The following is a 13013-nucleotide window of genomic DNA, read 5'->3' on the forward strand; positions in this document are numbered from 1 at the left end:
TTTCAGTGTTAACAGTAACTGTAGATGCGAGAGATTTCATTATTATAAGAACCTTTTTAAATTGCAACAGATAATTAATTTACGTCAAAGTTCATGTTTTTAAACTATACAGATTCCATGAGTTCGGTAAGTTTTATCTTGGCCATTCCACGGCAACAATCGAAATTCTCTCAAGCCTTGCTTTGCAATCAATAAATAGAGACTAACAAAATTACATTCAATTCAGTTAACGGCAACTATATTTTAGTCATCACGTTCAAAATCTAAAGTTGGTACATGAATAACTGAGGCCCTTCAAGAACTCGTTTCACAATTACTTATGCACGTAAGTAAAAGTGATAAGAAAAGACAATATCCTTGAGAGAAAGAATCGTGCTGATAAATTAAAAAATAAAAATATATAAAATATATACGTAATTTTCCTTGTATATGACGTAACGAATGCCACCGACGTTACAGTAGGCTGGCAGCTCACCTGGCCCTTGCGGCGCACGCGCGCCTTCTCGTACTTGCGGCGGTGCCGCACCCTGGGGTTGCGCATCTCCTTCTTGCGGTACGGCGTCAGCCCCTTGTTCTTGGCCATTTCGTAGGTAATGGCACGCCGGTCTCCCTCCTTGCCACTCTCCCCGTCGGCAATTTCTTCACTGACGGAGTCTTCGCCTGTGACCGTGTGAAAGGCACAATTACAATTTGTAGCACTGACAAATCTATCAAAGAATGCTGACCAATACATTGCCTGTTTCAGAGAGTAAGTAGCAAGTGAAATGGAATTAGATTACATTGTACATACACTTTGTTCTATAGAACCACAATGGAAGGAAGGAAGATTAGCATTTAACGTCCCATCGACATTGAGGTCATTAGAGACAGAGAACAATCTTTGTATGTTGCAAGGATGGGGAAGGAAATCGCCTGTGCCCTTTCAGAGGACTTGTCCCAGTGTCTGCACGGAGAGATTCAGGGAAATGATGGAAAACATAAATCAGGACCGTCAAATGTGGACTCGAACTGTTGTCCTCCAAAATGTTGAGTCCAGTGAGCCAACCGATGTCCCACCTCACTCGGTCTTCACAACATGCTATTACACAAGAATACACAATACATAAAGCATTTTAAAAGAGAGAGAGAGAGAGAGAGAGAGAGAGAGAGAGAGAGAGAGAGAGAGAGAGAGAGAGAGAGAGAGAGAGAGAGAGAGAGAGAGAGGTTGGAGGGGGGGAGGGGGGGGGGAGATCCTTAGATCTCTTCAGTAGACCCTAAGTGAAGTTGTGAGAAAATGAAACACCTACAGTCATCACAATAGCCGTCCCACAATAGTAAACGGCCGTTGTCCCAAAGACCTCCTGCTGTCAAAAGGATAGACATAAAAAAACCTAAGTGAAATGGTTGTCATGGATTTGGGACGAGCAAAAATATCTGAATCATATTTTTGTTTATGATATAATCTACATCTTCACCGACATACATACTCCGCAAGCCACTGACCATTGTGTGTGGCAGAGGGTACCCCATACCGCTACTAGCCAATTGCTTTCCTGATCAACTTGTAGATGGGCAAGGGAAAAATGACTGTCTCTATGCCTCTGTATGAGCTCTAATTTCTCGTATCTTATTTTTGTGGTCCTTACGCACAATGTATGTTGGCCGGCAGTAGAGTCGTTCGGCAGTCAGCTTCAAATGCTGGGCCTCTAAATTTTCTCAACAGTGTTCCTTAAGCAGAACGCCACCTTTCATCCAGCCATTCTCATTTGACTTCCCAAAGCATCTCCGTAAAACCTGCATGTTGTTCGAATCTACCAGTAACTAATCAACCCCGAATTGCATTGATGTCTCCCTTCCATCCAACCTGGTACGGATCCCAAACACTCGAGTAGTACTCAAGACTGGGTAACACTAGATTCCTATATGTAGTCTCTTTTACAGATGAACTACACTTCCCTAAAATTCTCCCAATACATGAAAGTCAGCCATTTGCCTTCGCTACTTCAATCCTCACATGCTCATTCTGTTTCGTATCACTTTGCTACTTTACACCTAGACATTTGGTTGATGCATCACACTACTAATGCAGTACTTGAACATTACAGGTTTGTTTTTCCTAATCCACACTAACTTACATTTTTCTACATTTACAGCCATTCACCATACCAGCAATACATTTTGTCTAAGTCATCTTGTACCCTCCTACTGTCACTCAATAATGATACTTTTCTGTACACCACAGCACCATCAGCACACAACCGCAGGTTGCTGCCCACCCTCTCTGCCATTTGTGCAAAAAAATAATAGCGGTCCTAATACCCTCGCCTAGGGGACTTCTGACGATACCCTCATCCTCGATAAACGCTCACTGTCAAGAACACTGCGCTGGGTTGTATTACTTGAGAAGTCTTCGAGCCACTCACATACGAGAGGGGATCCAAAAGTAACCGGAATCGTACTGCTGCACATCGTGTACTTGTAGTAGCAGGTTGTGCCGCCAGATGGTTGTAGTAGGAGCTCTGCTGAGTCATTCTGCCACGCAGCATCACCTGCCAGTGAGAAGTGTGGTTTCTTCGGCAGTTCTTTGAGTGTGCTTACAGTGCAGACGTGACACGAGGAAATCGCTAATTCTTACAAACAACGTGCGGCAGTGAAGTTTTGTTTCTTGCTCGGCAAGAACGCAGCAGAAACTGTTGCGATGATTCAGACAGCCTACAACGACCATGCTCTTAATAAAACGCAAGTGTACGAATGGTTTTCTCAGTTTAAAAAGGGAGAAATGGTGGTTGAAGATCAGCCCCATTCTAGTCGACCTTCAACTGCTCAAAGCGAAGACAACATAAACAAAATCCGTGATCTCATCAGTGAAGATCGACGCAGGACAATCGACCGACTCGAGAACTTTGTCTGGGTTCAGAATGAGATTTTCACTCTGCAGCGGAGTGTGCGCTGATATGATTTTGTCTGGGTTGTCCTGGAGCTCAATTCAGCGCATCTTGACCACCGATTTGGGGATGCGAAGAGTGGCAGCCAAATTCGTGCTGAAGCTTCTTACCGGAAATCAAAGGGATCATCGCGTCCGAGCCTGTCTCGAAATGAAGGACGCGTTCAAAGATGATTCACATTTTTTCAACAAAATCATTACAAGTGATGAGTCACGGTGCTATCGGTACGATCCAGAAAGTAAACAACAGTCATCACAATGGAAGTCACCTGGTTGACCTTGACCAAAAAAGCTCGACAGTTGAAATGGAATGTGAAAACGATGTTGAGGTGTTTTTTTGACATCAAAGCGATCGTACACTCTGAATTTGTCCCTGAAAGCCATACAGTTAACCAACAATTCTATTTGGAGGTTATTAAACGGCTTCGCAGAAGTTTGTCGCGAAAACGTCCGGCTTTGTGGGATTCTGGAGTGTGGTTCCTGCATCACGACAACGCTCCCACGCACACGGCTCTCACCGTTCGCCAGTTTTTGGCCTCAACGAAGACGACTACCTTGACCCACGTGCCCTAATCGCCGGATTTAGCACCCTCGGACTTCTTCCTATTCCCGAGGATGAAAAGAGACTTGTGAGGGAAGCGTTTTGCAGATGTGGAAGACGTAAAACGCAATTTCATGAAAGTGCTAGCTGGTATCAAAGAGGACGAATTTAAAAGGTGCTTCGAACACTGGAATGAATGTTTGGACAAGTGTATTAATGCTAATGGAGAGTACTTCGAAGGAGATTAAGGTTGTATTTGAAAACAATAAAGTATATGCTTTCTAGAAAGAAATTCTAGTTATTTTTGGGTCCCCCCTCGTATCTGACAACCTATTCCATATGCTTGTACCTTTATTAGCAATCTATAGTGAGGCACTATGTCAAATACCAAACTTGTTGCAAACATATTTATATACAAGGAGTAAAATACTGTCATGAAGAAATGAAGTTCCGTGATTAATTTTCTGTCTGTTTGAAGGTAAACATTTGCAGTCCCAGTACTCACTGAAGCCCCACACCACAGTACTGTAGCATGTTGGTAGAGCATCCCACTGACAAAGTGGAGTATTGTGCGGTAAAACAATTTCTGCATTTAAAAGGAAACAATGCTCCAACAATCTGTGCCAAGCTGGTGGCAGCGTAGGGCTACAGTGCATCACTGTAGGACGCAGCGGTCAGGTGGCACAGATACTTCAAGTGTGGCCAGAGTCTGAATAACAGAGGTCAGAGTCTGAGTAATGAAGATCGAAACTGTCGGTTATCTCACTGTGTGAAAGACCAGGAATTGCAAGAAGAGTCGAGGCCCTAGTGCTCCGAGTCCGGAGTATCACATTTGAGGTAATATCGGAAAAAAGTGAAAAACAGTCGCAGATCAGTTTTCGATACCTCACACGATATTCTCCACGCGAGAAAAGTTGCCGCCTGCCGGGTTCCCCACACGTTCGCGACCGTTCGAAATCCCGTCAAACTGAGGCGGCAGTGCAAGTGTTCAGGTGCGTCGGATGACTCCTCTGCCACCTAATGACTGCGGAAAAGTGCACGTAAGAAGGCATTCTGTGCAGAGAGATACAGAGAATACTTTGGAGCACTGTCAGTGTGGTGTCTTTCTCTGCCTCGTGCCTCGCACTCATAGCCGGGCACAATGGCATTAATCCATTAAGGGGGGACGTATGCGAAGCTGCAATACCTTGAAGAAAAAAAAAAAAAAACTTATACAGTCCAAAGTTTTCAAGGCAATGAAACTGAATTCAGCACAGTTGTTAAGGAATTTTATATGGCTACAGGCATACATTTTCATGCTTCTTTTTTCAACAAGGTGAGCACGAGTGTTATTTTTTTGAAAAATCTGTCAGAATGAAATGAACACGTTTCCGTACAAAGTTTGATATACCATTATTACAAATATCCGTGGATCAGAATATTCATATCTTTTTCTAGATTTTTACAGCTCTCCAAATTTCTGTGGAAAAAAAATATACCCAATCTTCGGGCTTTTCTGTTACGTAAATACCTTACTATTTTAGAAAATGAAAATTCCTTCCACAGAATTAAACAATGGAAAATCCAGGATGGACTGTAGCTGTTTGCTTTGTGATATTAATAGCTGCCTAGGTGCGGGACAGTAATTTCCAAGTCTGGCTTTCGCTAGTCTCTGACACTGGTACAGGGAGTCTGACCTGAAGAAGTTGCAGTGTGCTCAGTGCACGAAATGGCGATCCTCCTCAGCGGTCATCCGGGACTTTGATGACGAGTGTGCCCGCCCTCACGTCTCCTGCAATCTGACACTAGCCCAACCTCACATCCAAACGCTCCACAAATGTACATATTGCAAAATTTGACTAGCCAGCCAAATGGAGACCCAAAATGAGATGCCTTCCACACTCTGTCAGGTGCCGATAATGCTGTCTCGATGAATATGACACCTTGTCAGAATGAGATTTTCACTCTGCAGCGGAGTATGCACTGATATGAAACTTCCTGGCAGATTAAAACTGTGTGCCGGACTGAGACTCACTTAGGAACCTTCGCCTTTCGCAGGCAAGTGCTCTACCATTTGAGCTACCCAAGCATGACTCACGCCCCGTCCTCACAGCTTCACTTCTGCCAGTACGTCGTCTCCTACCTTCCAAGTTTAACAGAAGTTCTCCTGCGAACCTTGCAGAACTAGCACTCCTGAAAGAAAGGATATCCTTTAATATGACACAAGTCTGTGTCCTTCCCAGTGATCACTCAACATCTGATGCTGTTCACGCCCCTTATATCAGTATACTCTGCCAGGTCTGGTAACAAACTAAATATGAGGCGTGTTTTTTAAGTAAGTACCGTTTTGAAATTAAAAAAAGACATGCTACGATATCTCAATAATTTTATTTTTACATGAAAGTCTGTACCTTAATCTACGCTCTGACACCATTACAATCTGATTCTTCCTTGTTTACATTGTGTACTGAGTGTTTAACATGCCTCCGATAATTGCGGGTCCTGCCGACTGTGAAGTACAGGCTGTTATAAGATTTCTTAGTGCTAAAGGCCTAAAAGCAATCAATATTCATCGTGAGATCTGTGTAGTTTACGGAGAAAACATTATGAGTGATGGAATGGTAAGAAAGTGGGTGAGAGGATTTAAAGATTGCCGCACAAATGTGCACGATGAACAATGGAGTGGACGTCCTTCGGTCGTTAATGAAAGTTTGGTGCAGGAAGTGGACAATAAGGTGAGAGAAAACAGACGCTTTACAATTTCCTCCTTGTGGGATGACTTTCCTAATGTTTCTCATAGTGTTTTGTATGGCATTGTGACCGAGCACTTGAATTACCGGAAATTGTGCTCACATTGGGTACCGAAAATGTTGACGGATGTGCCCAAAACCAAACGTTTAGACAGTGAATTGACTTTCCTTGAGCGATACCACAACAACAGTGATGATTTCTTAAGCCAAACTGTTACGGGCGATGAAACACGCGTGGCCTACATCACACCAGAATCAAAGCAACAGTCCGTGGAAGTTGAGAAAAGGCATCGTTTTGCTGCAAGACAATGCTCGTTCTGCATATGGCGAATCAGACCAAAAATCTCATCACATCTTTTCGATGGGAAACTCGAAATCATCCTCCGTACAGCCCCGACCTTGCGCCCAGTGACTGCCATCTGCTCCTGCACTTGAAGAAACACCTGGGCAGTCAGCGTCTTCAAGACAATGACAAAGTCAAAACAGTGGTGATGCAGTAGTTAACAAGTGAGGCGGCAGACTTCTATGAGCAGGGTATTCAAAAGCTGGTACAATGTTATGACAAAAGTGCCTCAATATTGACGTAAATTATTTAGAAAAGTAGATTAAGGAACAGGCTTTCATGTAAAAATAAAATTACTGAGATATCTTAGCACGTCTTTTTTAAATTTCAAAATCGTACTTACTTAAAAAACACATCTCGTATGAACAAGACTAATGCATTACGGTGACCGGCGTACCTGTTGCAAGGAACTGCAATTCTAAATCATTAAAATACCTACCGACGGAGTGCGGGTGTACGAGGCGCTACTCGAGGGGGGGGACATTGTTTATATAACAACCTTAACCTCTTCAAAATACTCTCCATTATAACTAATACATTTATCCCAATGGTGCTTCCACTATTCGAAACATTTTTCTGTAGTCATCTTTATAAATGGCTGACATCTCCTCCCTCATTTTTTTCGCAACTTCTTCAATGTTGTCAAATCAGTGCCCTTTTGTGCCTCCTTTCGTGTGTGGAAAAAAGAAAAAGTCACACGGAGCCAGGTCAGGCGAGTAAGGTGCGTGAGGCAGCAGAACTGTGCCATTTTTAGCCAAAAACTCAACATTCCTTTTCACTATCAGTCAGAACCTGAGGAACAAACTTGGCAGCAACCATTTTCATTGCCAAATCTTCTGTCAAAATTCGTGGAACTGAGCTCTGACTAACCCACTGATCTCTGACAGTAAAATGTAAATGTCACGTGACTAGGGCCTCCCGTCAGGTAGACCATTCGCCGGTTGCAAGTCTCTCAATTTGACACCACTTCGGCGACTTGCACGTTGATGGGGATGAAATGATGATGATAAGGACAACACAACCCCCAGTCTCTGACCCAGCCGGGAATCAAACCCGGGCCCTTAGGGCTGACATTATATCGCACTGATCACTCAGCTACTAGGGGCGGAGATCTCTGACAGTGATCAATTGTCTTTCGACGGTCTGTGAGCACGAGCTTGTCGATTTGGTCACTTGACAGATGTCCGGAATGAGGTTTGTCACCAATCGACATGTTGCCAATTTTAAATCGAGCAAACCACTCGTACACCCGAGATTTTCCCATAGCGTCACCTTGGTGAGCTGTTTTCAACATTAAAACAGTTTCAGCAGCATTTTTAGAGAGTAGAAAACAAAATATCACAGCTGCACATTGTTCACTTAAACTTGCCATAATAAAAACAAAACAAAAACATAACAGCACTAGCAAAAACAATCACTGCAGATGAACAGAACAAGCCACCTCAACAATACAGGCAGAACTGAATGGCAATGAGTTGTTCTATTCATACCTAGTGGCAGAAACGTGTACTACACAAGCTCCACACACGGCAATATAATTCCGAATTTTTGGGTACCCCTCGCACAGATTTACATTTACATCTGACTGTGTCTTCCATAAATAATGCATGTATTTTGAATATATGAAATCACCAAATTCTTACATAAGCCACATTTTCAAACCTTTATTATTCAGTGTATAGTTTATGGGCTACTGGCAACACTGTAAATAGAGCAGTACTTTTTTAATGAAACATTCAAAATTTATAATTCACTAAAACTATGTGCACTCCAAAACTTGACCCTGGCAATAATTGTTTATTCTGAGACTGATACGTGTTAGTCACTTGAAAGCCCTTATTCTCATCTTTCTAAAGAACATTGTATGTTTTTTTATAATGCGCAACTCAAAAGTAATCTTTATTCAAAACTGTAAATTTCTAGAATGTTTGAATCTTAAAATGAAATCCTTTTGAAATTGTGGTATCATTGTCTCGTAGTCTTAATTTTTCCTTCTCTGAAAGTGCACAACTTTCCTAAGAAAATAGATTAGTTCATAAAATATTTCAATTAGATCATCTGAGTTTACCTAAAGTTCTTTGCGATCTGTGGAACTCCCGGTGCCCAATAAAAACTTATGGCTCGTAACATATAAGCTTATTTGCACGAATTTAAGGACCTCCATCCACTTATTAATCAAAACAGTGTCTATGCCTAAAGCATTTATGCATTTTTTATTTCTTTTATCTTTTATGTAAATGTAACAGCTCTATATTTTGATATTTTCAGTACCTGTCCTATGCATAACTTTAAATACCCACAATTACACAATCAGTCAGCAGCTAGCATTCAAACAGCACAGTCACTAAATTACGTGCCAGTCAGGTGGTTTGTTCGATCAAGATCGAGTCACTGAAGTATGTGATCACTACATTAGTCAATCAGAGTAATTACGTTATGTTCACTCACTTACTAGTCAGTCATGGGTGCAATTACAAATGCCAGCTTGCAATGTTCTGTTAGGCTACTCACAGCATAAGTAGTTACTAACTTGAGTTGTTAAATCTATACAATTTGTAGCAAGTGACACTGGCATCGAGGATGTATAAGATTGATAAATACAAGAGAAGTGACAGGAGTTAAACTAAACTGTGTCATTTAACAACTGATTAAAGCACTTAATAACCATAAGATGTGTTGTAACTTCCTAAGCACACTGTGTATTTCTTTAGTGCATACAGGAACAAGGAGCAGATGCTGTTTGTGGGCAGAGAATTCAGATATTAATTATTTTACATCTAATATCAAATAGTAAATGTAATACATAATTTTGTTTGGTGCAGTTGTGGCATCAGTTGCTAACAGTAGATATGAATGTTGAAATATATTAATTTACAAAGATTTACAATTCAGTTGGTCTTCAATACAATGACTGTTTTGTAGACGATGAGCCCTGACCACTATGAAAGTCTGTAAATGTTGTGAAATAATACACCGATGTTTGAACTTAGCTACACCCGTCACTGAAGTTCTGTAAAGGTGATGTTTGCATATCATCGGTAGCAGCTCAATTGTTCGTGGTAGCACCCCCGTGTTTGCATGTCATTGGAAGCAGCAAAATCCTTTGTGGCAGCACCCTCGTGCAACAGTGGTGGCTGTAGGAAATGCAGTGGCGTGACTGGCAGTGTGCATTTTTTAAAGTGCGGCTGATCGGACGGCGGCCAATACGTGAGAAGAAATAAGGCGAAAAATATTATCTGCACAATTTACGAGGCACAGTACAGGCCAGTAAGCTTACACGGTTCCTTGAACAGGCCTCTGCAGGATGATTTTGACCTCACACCACAAACAATTTGTCTTCTACACTCCTAGACTGAAAAAAATTTGGTTCAGCTCGACAAGCTACCCCAAAAAGGAGCCTGTACAATATTGTAAAATGAAAGTAAATGAAATATCCACTTGTTAATTCTGACATCGGCTGCCATGGTTACTCAGTAAGGACTCATAGCATTGCTGCATCAGTCCAGACTGGAGGCTTTTATGAGGTTCCCTTCACAGAGGCACTATACTTTCCTGGAATCCAAAGTCCTCCATCCACCTTCTTATAAGTGATTACATTTATTCATTACATTTCATACTTGTTGTGTCCACAACAAGAAGACAAGTCCTTGGAACAATAAAAAGTACTGAAAGTAAAGACACAATCGGGCACGGCACTAGTGGACACAGAGCGCCACACAGTCGGGCTGCAGGCATGCAAAATGAGCGGGCCTGTGGAAATAAGTAATGTGAGAGAAAGGACGAGAAAAGATCCTTAGATGATAAGGAAATAAATGATGTGACAGAATTAATGAATGAATGTCCTTAGACAATAAAGGAATGAGGAAGGAGATAGAATCAGTTATGTAATGCCCTTAGTAAGTAAAGACATAAATGACATGACAGAATTAATGAAGGAAGGTTCATAGGTAATAAAGCATGGGAGCTGCAAGAGTAAATGATAGAGTGCTTGTGGCTGGGAATACACTGTGTCATGACACGAGAAAGAAGAGTTTAGGACATAGTTGGAGACTGTATACAGAAAAATTTCCTAAACCCTCCATACCAGATACCAGAAAAGCAATGCACCAGGGTAGCCAGAGATGCTCCGTGAACTCAAATGGGAATCCCTGGAGGGAAGACAACATACTTTTTGCAGAACGCTATTGAGAAAACTTCAATTGGCATTCTACTACCATCAACATACATTTGTGAGTGGAACAGGAAAGGAAATGACTAGCAGCAGTACAAGGTACCCTCCGCCATGTACCGTATGGTGGGTTGAGAAATATGTACATAGATGTTTACCCAGAAAAAATATAATTTTTTGTAGACAACAGCATTGTAAGAAAACAATGTGAAAGTGCTCTTGACCCTGTCTGACGTGTCATTTGTATACGATGTGTATTCCAAAACTAAGGTCCAGTGACCATCATTTAACTGACAGTAGGTCTGAACAAAGTTTCACGCACGCAGTGCTGTCTGCTGTCTCTTTAGGAAACTACTGCAGTGTCAGTTCGATTAGCAGTTGTTTGCCAGTCAGTGAGAGCTGATCGCAATGGCTGACACAATTGTAGAGCCCAGAATTTGGGAAGTGCACAGTGTGATTCGATTCTTGCTGGCAACAGGTTCTTCAGCTACTGAAATCCATCATGAGTTATGCTTAGTGTATGGTTCTGAAATGATAGGTGACAAACAAGTCAAAAATGGTGTTGAGAATTTCAAAATGGCTGCACAAATGTTCAGGATGAACAGCAGAGTGGCAACCCCAGTATTCGGACTGACCACATTGTTGCTTAAGTGAACCAAAAATTCTGAAGTGAATGGCAATTGATGATTAGTAGTCTGGGTAATGAATTCCAAAATGTTGCTCAAAAATCAATTTACAGAACTGTCACTGAACAGCTTGAATATCACAAGCAGCATGTGAGGTGGTGTGGTGGGCGTACTGTAAGACCTTCGGTACACACACCACCAGATTATTTGACTTGTCGCTCTAACGAAGTAGCAAGTGTCAGCAATATGCCTCGTGGTCTTATCGTGGCGTGTTTATCTTCTGCCGTTAGGTCAGACGATAGAAATGCCACTTACACGCTTAGAGTGGCAGATTGACGGTGACCAACTTTAAACAGAACTCAATTAATTTTCACACACTTTTATTTAAATAATAACAAGCCTAAAAATTACTTAACTTAGTTCCGGCTGCTATTTACAATTGACAATCTGAAGTTCCTTTGGTCTTGGTACGTTAATCTTATTCTCACATATCTCTGATACTTGACAAAGTGTCTATTCATTTATCTTCATGGCTATGTACAGGAATATGGTAATCTTATTAGGCGCAGACTGAACCTTGACTACAGACTGATGCAGACTGACTAATCGGAGGTCTGTACACTCGTTATAATACCTCGAGCGTTCAGGTATCACTGTGCGAGTGTGATCCGCGAGGAGAAAAGGTTCTACATTAGCAGCAATCTCATTCACTGTGTTACATATTAATACGCGGATCGGCGGAAGCAGAATTTGGTCCGTCTCTAAGGCAGCGCCATCTCGTAGTGTGGAGACGGACGAGCGCTGCGCCTGCGCTGTGGTGCTTAGCGGGGCGCGCTCTATTGGGAAAGTTGTGTACGCGCTGACTACGCGGAACTATGTACACAACAGGTGGGTTCCAAATACGCTCACTGAGTGTATGCATAGTGCACAAGAGCTTTTGAAGTGCTCTAGACAAGATAGAAGGTGATTTGTTTTCCCACACTTTTATGGGTATTGAGACCTTGATATCATACACCGACACAGAACAAAAACAACAGTCAATGCAGTGGCACCATTCAAGTTCACTCAAACCAATAAAGTTTAAGCAATCTCCGTTCTTGGACTGAAAATGACAGCTATCCATTCTTGGACTGAAATAGATAGCTACAGTTTTCTGGATTGAAAAGGGCTTCCTTCTGATAGATTTCAGGAACCATGGGTCAACAATTACGGCTGACGTATACTGTGAAATGCTAATCAAACTGACACATGTGACCCAAAATGAATGCTGCAAGAAACTGTTGTCTGGCATAAACACACAAGTCAAAAATGGTGTTGAGAACAACACACGCCCTCACATCGCTGCCAAAACAAAGGAAAAGATTCAATATTTTCATTGGAAATTTTTTAGGTGCCCTCTATACAGTCCCGACATTGCAGCAAGCATTTAAGAAAGTGGCCAGGTGGACAATAATTTCAAAGCAATGATGAACTCAAAACTGGTGTTACCAACTGGTTGAATTCCCGGGCAGCAGACTGCTATGCAGAGGGGCTAAAGAAGCTGGCACAGTTTTACAGGAAGTATACAGATGTGAACGGTGATTATGTGGAAAAGTAAAGTAGATATGTAGTAAAATATTACTGTCAATAAAAATCTTTTCTCGAGAGCTTATTTATTTTATGAACATTTGGACTTTTGAAACT

The 13013-nt window shown here is 41.8% G+C and overlaps 1 protein-coding gene across 1 annotated transcript in view; it reads right to left on the bottom strand.

Moving 5' to 3' along the window:
- The window catches only part of LOC124720275 (something about silencing protein 10), a 201032-nt gene that overhangs the window by 4282 nt on the left and 183737 nt on the right, over positions 1–13013 (bottom strand). Inside the window, exon 9 of the mRNA XM_047245591.1 lies at positions 476–660. Within this exon, the coding sequence (XP_047101547.1) occupies positions 476–660 (185 nt within the window). The remainder of the gene's footprint in view (positions 1–475; positions 661–13013) is intronic.

This window comes from Schistocerca piceifrons, chromosome 11 (genome assembly GCF_021461385.2).
Source record: "Schistocerca piceifrons isolate TAMUIC-IGC-003096 chromosome 11, iqSchPice1.1, whole genome shotgun sequence".
Lineage (NCBI taxonomy): Eukaryota > Metazoa > Arthropoda > Insecta > Orthoptera > Acrididae > Schistocerca > Schistocerca piceifrons.